Source organism: Ctenopharyngodon idella, chromosome 3 (genome assembly GCF_019924925.1).
Source record: "Ctenopharyngodon idella isolate HZGC_01 chromosome 3, HZGC01, whole genome shotgun sequence".
NCBI classification, from domain to species: domain Eukaryota; kingdom Metazoa; phylum Chordata; class Actinopteri; order Cypriniformes; family Xenocyprididae; genus Ctenopharyngodon; species Ctenopharyngodon idella.
Window position 1 is genome coordinate 13,832,780 of NC_067222.1, and position 7,816 is coordinate 13,840,595.

Consider the following 7,816-nt stretch of genomic DNA (forward strand, 5'->3'; position numbering starts at 1 on the left):
ATTTTCTATTATATAATATTGTATAAATATAATTTATTATTATTATTTTGTGTGTATGTGTGTGGCTCAGAGAGGGTGGCACTCAAAAGACTTTAGCAGGAGAGAGTGTTTGTGCTTAAAAACTTCACAATATATAAATAACATTGATATATTTGAATCAGTGAATCCACACATGATACTGGAACAGTATTATAAGAATATTCTGTGACAGCAGAAATGTGTTTAAGATCTCTGTGTGACATGTATTAGTATTTTTAAATTATGAATTTCAGTCATTTATTATAATCCTCAGAGCCGAATCTTCAGTAGAGCAATTTCTGTCTATCCATATCACGTTGTAGGGACTTGTGAACAGTAACAAATGTATGTACTTTAACAAATAAATTGTATTCTAATTATGTATTTATGTATTAATGTTTATCATTTAGTAGAGTTTATTGAAATACTTTTGGAGACTGCAGATGCAGAAAGGGTTTGTGGCTAAAATAGTATGTTTTCATAACATTTAGTTTGAATATTATTTTTCCATAATTTCCAATGATCCTAAATCAACCAAAAATGTGAAGAAATGTTCAGTAAATACAGAATATTATAAACCATAAGATGCAGTTATTTTGTCATTTCTAATACAAAGATGGCCATCACTTTTAAGTGGCCTGCGGAGCCCTGCACAATTAAATTGTGCGCACAATTTACTAATTCGTTCCCTCGATTTACTAAATCATGCATACGATTTAGCCTACTATTTTTCCCTGCTTGTCATGACCGGGGCTCGGCAGTGGCCTATTTAAAAAAGCCATAAAAAGATGGTCACTCAAAGTTGCTTTACTGGGCCTGGGACAAGACACAACTGGGACAAACAGCACTGAAAGGCTGATTAGAATGCAGTGCATCGATGTTGCATGAGAAGTCTTAAAATTAAATAAACAGAAGTTCAGAGTTCACAGGCAGGCCAATAAACACACTCTTCATCTTATAGTCACAAATAACACATATTTGACTTGACTAACACAACTAGGAGCTGACAGACAAAATAAGTAAACTTTTGTGTAATTTAAAGTTCAGGGTTGGGCTTGAAAACGATCCAAACTTAGTTATTAAAGGGGTGATGAACTGAGAAATCAAATTTCCCTTGAGCTTTTGACATATAAGAGGTCATCATACTATAAGAATATCCTGTAAGTTTTAGAGCTGAAAACTTCCTTGTTGGTCCAATAAAAGCTTTAATTGACATCAGACCCAGCAAACGACAGGATTTTCAAAGTGGGGATCTATGACAAGCACCGCCTCCGCAGAAGAAGATCAACGCCTATTTCATCACTGCTTGTTTAGCCCCGCCCACCGATTCGTGCATGACGTGCAATAGAATAGGTAGCCTAAGTAACCTAGGCCTACGTGGTGCTAAACCAGATCGAGCTACCAAGCAATAAACATGCCGTTGAGGATTACAAAATATTGTGCAGTGCCTTGACTCGACAGTAATGCGACAACATGTAAGTAACTGTGTTAATTCTAATGCCTGATCTGATATTAATGTGGTGAAATTCCGTTCATGGATATCTCCGCCCCGTGAGGAGTATTAATTGAGTGGTGTGTGGGTATATATAAAGGGCATCCCCAGGCTAGTGTGGTATCGCGTCATCATTGCGTCATTGTTGCGTCTGGGTTTCCGGTAGTCCGCCACGCTATTCGAGGTAGGTGTTTGCTTAGCATGGCTATGGTTTGGCATTCGTATTGTTTATTGGCTAACTTTTTCTGTGCAGCTGGTGTCTGTTCGTGGTTTCTTTATTACTGCTTACAAGGGTTGGCTCCCCTGCGTTACTGCTATAGAGTTCCTGTTTGAAAAGAAATCGTTTGAATGTACAACACAGTGTGCTGTGAGGGGCTGCTGCTCTCCTGCTAGGTACGTAAAGTGTATTTTTCAGGTGCGTGCACGGAATGCTAATGAGTTTACTTGGTGTATGTGTGATGCGTTATTTTTCTGTTTCGTGAACTTTAAGGAATTGGTTTGCCGGATATCTAACCGGAAGTCCTGCTTGATGGTATGTAAACCCATTTATGTCCCTATGGTCGTCTTGAAGGTATGTTATTTTAATGTAATTGTTCCATGTATTTTAGGCCTGTAAATTGGGCGGGGTCTATCGCTGCATGGCCTAGTCTCAACGCTGCTGTTTTGCTTTATTTCTTTATACATATATATATATTTTTTTTTTTTATTATTATTTTTCGTTTTCTGAGTTTGTTATATTTGATCTGCTTTGTTGTTTGTTCTATGTTGTCATTGTGTGTTTTGATTTATTCGGTCTAATCCGTTACTCTCGTTAAATTCTTTTTTTTTTTTTTTGGTTTGTTAATAATCTTGTATTTATATGGCTTTGTTCTTTGTTTAGTGTTTTTTTTTTTTTTTTTTTTTTTGGTTTTGAGAGCCAAGTGTGTGTGTGTGTGTGTGTGTGTGTATGTGTATATATATATATATATATATATATATATATATATATATATATAATTATATATATTTGAGCCTTTAGTATAACTTATTTTTGTTTTTCTTTTGTAAAGATCACTTTTTCAGACTTTTTTTGACTGTTGTGTTTTGTTTTTATTTCGTTTGCTGTGGTGAAACTCATAACCAGTGCTGTTCTGTTTTTGTATTTTTTTTTTCTTTTTTTTTTTTTGTTACTAACTTGTGCACAATTCAAATTCACATTTTTCAACTACTTTAGCCATCTCTCGAACATGCATTTCAAGAATATCTTTCTTTTGATCAAACGATAAGCCTAAAAATGTTTTCCATTGATTCCTTTGTTTTATTAACAAAATTCGGGAGGAGCAGGTGCAGATAATTAGACTAATTAGCACAAGTGGAAAGCATTCAGCTAATCAACCAACAACAAGAGGTATACTGCAGACTTACCTCTGTTCGTTGACAGTTTATCAGCATCCCTCCACCACCCCATCTCCTCACTTCTAGTTATATCTCTCATTATCACATCCGGGGGGAGTACTCTAGGTTCGGGCCAAAATTACGAGCTTGGAGCCCTCCCCCTGGACAGCACGCCAAATACGCATTACTTTACTTTATCTGATTATACATATGTGTGAACTCGTGAAGTCTTTACAAAATCCGAAACAGACAAAATATTTCTCTCAATCAACTTCGCTTTCAAAGCCATTTTTAACTCCTCCTTTTTCAAGCGTTTATCTGATTCTTTAATCTCATATTGTTCCCACAATTGTCCTTTATCCAACAAATGTAATAATCCTTCCGACAGAGCTTTAATAAAATCTTCAATGGATGCCATTCTTAATTTCCAATTCACAAATTCATAGGCACAAAAAAATAAATATGGTCAATACAGATGAGAATTCATTCATAATTCCCCTTCCTAAACTACACCCATATCACTCCACTATACTAAACCAGATCTTCATGCAACTCCCCAGAGTCAAGCGCCTTTAAACACAAATACCGCTGGCAGTGAAGTGAGCAAATCTGCCCAATCCACAAACCACGGCAGTGTGCTCAACCCAGGAGTCTGCACAAAAATAAAAAAACAAAAGCAACAAACCAACGCTGAGCGTTGCTTAAGCCTAACAGGGGAATGAATCAAATCTCATCTTATAATCTACCCACACTTACCCATGAAAATGTGAACAAAACTACTTTGATTATTGCGTTCATCTCCTACCATATTGACCGATGTCTTCACCCCAAACACTATCAAATTAATCAAATGAAAATCATAATAAACATGATTAACGTATTGGTGTTAAATTTACGGACAAACCCCCATTTGTTACAGCCGGCTCTTAAGCTGCAACAACTGGAAGACCAGACAGACATTTATTTACACAATAAAACCAACATAAGTATAACATAAACAAGAAACACTTCAGGGCTGGGCAGGACATTCAGCATAACACCGCCCGTTGACCGCCATGCTGGAGATGATCATTCAAAACATTGCTCCCACACGAACGGTCTCAGCAGTGCATTCAACAAGCGTCAGGTGTGTCGGCCACGCCTCCTCCAGACGGCACCTGAACAGATGCACAGCATAGACTAGGACGTCACAACAGACATGACTGAAGTAGACTGAGTACAATTCTGGCAGTTCCAGTTGTGTCCGCTAGGGGGTGTATGTGCTTGAGTGGGAATTCACCTGTTGAAGAAGAGTGTTCTGTCCTGTTGGATAGACAGGTCGTGTTTGTTGATCCTGTAAAAAGAGCAGTTATTAGTAAATCCTCCTCCTGCATTCTCCTCTCTTGTGTGGTTTTTGATGCCAAGTTTCCACAATGATGTAATGATGACAGATCCTTGTGACATGAATGGATGTTACAGGAAAATTACCACAGTGTCAAATATACACATGAATCGTATTGTTCACTGGCAGTAGATGAATGTAAATGTTGATTGTGTCATTGGCTCCAACATATTTATTCTTATCTGTGAGTTTTAGACCAAATACACTAACTTGACACAATATAATCTGACTAATACGAGTGTCATATTTCAGGGTCAGAGCTTATAAACACTAATAACTCATGGATCGACCTACAATACTCACCTCAGAGTCATCAGTTCCTCTTCTGTTATCTGAAACATAACGTCAAGAGAATATTTATGATCAAACACATAATACAGTCTCAAATGAAATTGATTTTATAAAAATTCTAGTGCTGTAGAATAGAAACATTAAATTCTGTCTAAGAGGAATTCTGTCTTAATGACACACTTATTTTATCTGTGAATACTTAGTCAGATGTTTTGGACTTTTGTTTTTTTTGTTAATTATTATGAGAAACTGTAAAAACTCACCGTCTCTTTTTCTGCGAATAATCCAGAGAATAAGAGCAGGAAGGAGAACAGCGAATGAAGCGACAACAATCACAATCACAATCACTGAGAGAGAGACGATATTACAGTCATATTAATACTGATGTCCACTGAGGTCATTTTCACTACAATGAGTTCATTTAGATCCTGATTCTAGAAAAACTCCAGAGTGTGAAAACAAGCACTGAAATGAGGATGATGTTCATACACACCTGGAGAGGCTGGAGTCAGTGTTGCTGTAGTTGACGTAAAAAACAAAATGGAAATAGAAAAATCATATTTGAAGGCATGAACACAACATCAAGACATTTCTTTTACAAACTGAGACTGATTTATTTTAACTGCTGTAGTCCAGATCAGATCCGTATCAGTGCTGAAGATGTTCACACTAACATGAGATGACTTGTGTTTAATAAATGCTCACTGTGATTTTAATAATTTAAGTTAAAAAAAAAATCAATTCTGTCATTCACATATATACCAAGGAAGGTATACGAAGAAGTATTTACTCTACTATATGTATTCTTTACAATAGCTTTTAAGATGACTTCCTGTTTGTGTGAGGAAGTGAATGATTGAGGCCTACAAATTCAGTATGATTTGATAAGCTCTTTCTCAGTAATTTTCTGTAAACCACTGAAATGAGAAAGACTTTGTGCAGCTGCTGTCCTCTCAGAGTTTGGGGTATTTAATGACTTCTGATTCTCTGTACAAATTAAAGGATGGATTAATTAAAGCCAGTGTGAACCAGTGAAGTGAGAGACTGATGATGTGTGACAGTGATCATGTGATCATGAACCTTGTGTAGGAGCTGCTGCTGTAGTTTGGCTTGATTTCTTCTCAGAGTTTGAGCTGCTGACTGGAATCAGCGTTGTTGAATCCACTGCAGAAGATGAATGTTCAGATGTTCATCTGTAGGATATTAACATCATATTTTACAGTAGTAATAGTTGTTTCTTACCTGAATACTTGACAGTGTATCTGACTGAGGTCTGGAGTTGATTTCTGACAGTAAGCTGACATCTCCACTCTCTGTTGTCATCTTCATTCAGGAGTGTTGTAGTCAGAGTGATGATACAGCGATCTGATGATATCTGATATCTGGAGTCTGTCGTCAGATCAACACCAGCCTGATTCACCCACAACAGCTGAAGTCCCTCAGAATTACAGGAGAATCTAGTATATGAATACAACTGACAGGAGAGAGTCACAGAGCGGCCTGGACTGATCTCAGTCTGTGAGGATGATGATGATGATGATGATGGAGACACTGAAACTGAACACAAGACACAATAATCAAGTTTAAAAGGAAAATCTACCATTTTTAAATTGATTTCATAATCGTAAAATTACCATGAAGAACATGCAGATAAACATGTTCATCAGTTCCTTGTTGTTTGTCATTCACATATTGTCTGCAGGTGTAAGATCCATAATCTTCTTCTGTGACGTTCTTGATGTTCAGAGAGCAGTCAGACCCCAGAGTCAGTCTCTCATGTCTCTCTGTGTCTTTCATCTTTTTCCCTCCAGTAATCAGTTCAACTGCTGCTGAATCTCTGTTATAGCTCCATGTAGTTGAGTTGCAGTCAGAAAGATCATTATTACAGGGCAGACGGACATTTTCACCAGAACTGATGAACACATTCTCATCATCCACTCCACTGGAACCTGAAACACAAGTACATCTAATTGATCATAATGCTATATATTAATAATTGAAGGTAAAACATACCAACATAAAAAGCAGAAGATTTAAATCATAGTATTTTTCCCTCTTGAACACAATCATCACACTCTCCAGAATAAAGTATTTTTCTTGATCAGAGAGCTGTTGAAATCTCTTAATATGAAGATAATTGTTGATCATCAGATGTTTGAGTGACTCTATGTCCAGTATCAGGAATAATACAGTATGATCTGTATGTATCAATACACAACTCTGAGATCACAACGTGAATGTGTGCAAGAATAAACTGAGCATGTTCAAATCAACTCTTTCCAGACTAATTCCACTAAATGTCTTTAGAGAAAATTCAGATTTCTTTACCTGTGAGAAGTGAAGAGAGAATGATCAGTCCCAGCAGACACAGATCACACTTATCAGCCATTTTCTGTTTCTGTCAGTCTTTCTCTTCATTATATAGTTACAGCTCTTCCTTTAATCATCATCAGCTCCTCCTGTGGTTGTGAACTTCCTCTGATCTGAACTGAGTGTTTAAATCCAGATAGAGTTGATATATAGTAACACTATATCAGTACATTATAGAGAAGTGTTGCTTCACCAGGGTTCAAGTACATTTCAGTAAAAATATGTGACCCATGCTGGTAAAATGAGTCACAATGAGCAAAACATGAACAAAAATTTCACAATCTCTATTAAAAACACTTCAAAATGATGTATGATTTGTTGGAATCTGACAAAAAAACGACTGAGCTGCACCTGTTTGAACTCGACAGAGTGAGCAAAGTCCATTTTGAGAAAACTTTTCTGAAGGTTACCAAAAAAAAAAAAAAACCCTGTTAATAACACCAAAATTTGGCACACACCTTGTCAAATCCAAATATCTTCAATATTTTGAAGTAGTGTAATTCTGTTTATATATGTGTATATCGGGATCAGGTGCTGTCTGAGGCGTCTTTGTGTGCGCGCTTCGGATCTGTCAGTCAGCACGAGTAAGATCATTTTGTTTACAACAGCATGAGTTTGAAAATCACATTTCATTAGTTCAGACTCATGCCATCAAAAATTTGCTATGAATATTCACAAAGTCGGAATGCTGCGCTTTGAAATGATACCGAACTTGGACTAATGCGGAAGATGCTGAGGGCAACATTTTTCATGGACAAATTGCTATTGCTAATTGCTATTTGGAGCATTTGGATCACTAGATGAGGGTCTAATGAACTCACTTTTGTGAAAACCTCAAATTCGACCAAAATTGATATTTTTGACTTCTTTGCCTGTAGCTCGAAATTAGC

At 36.7% G+C, this 7,816-nt stretch overlaps 1 protein-coding gene across 1 annotated transcript; it reads right to left on the reverse strand.

Annotated features, from left to right (window-relative positions):
- Positions 1-2,530: 2,530 nt before the first annotated feature.
- LOC127509978 (uncharacterized) lies at positions 2,531-7,482 on the reverse strand. The gene is made up of 9 exons (XM_051889419.1): positions 6,885-7,482; positions 6,191-6,505; positions 5,799-6,113; positions 5,637-5,720; positions 5,050-5,073; positions 4,820-4,903; positions 4,569-4,597; positions 4,164-4,217; positions 2,531-4,041 (listed from the first exon to the last, which is right to left on the reverse strand). Exons 1-9 carry the CDS (start codon positions 6,943-6,945, stop codon positions 3,997-3,999), a joined length of 1,011 nt encoding a protein of 336 aa, XP_051745379.1. The 5' UTR covers positions 6,946-7,482; the 3' UTR covers positions 2,531-3,996.
- Positions 7,483-7,816: the final 334 nt, after the last annotated feature.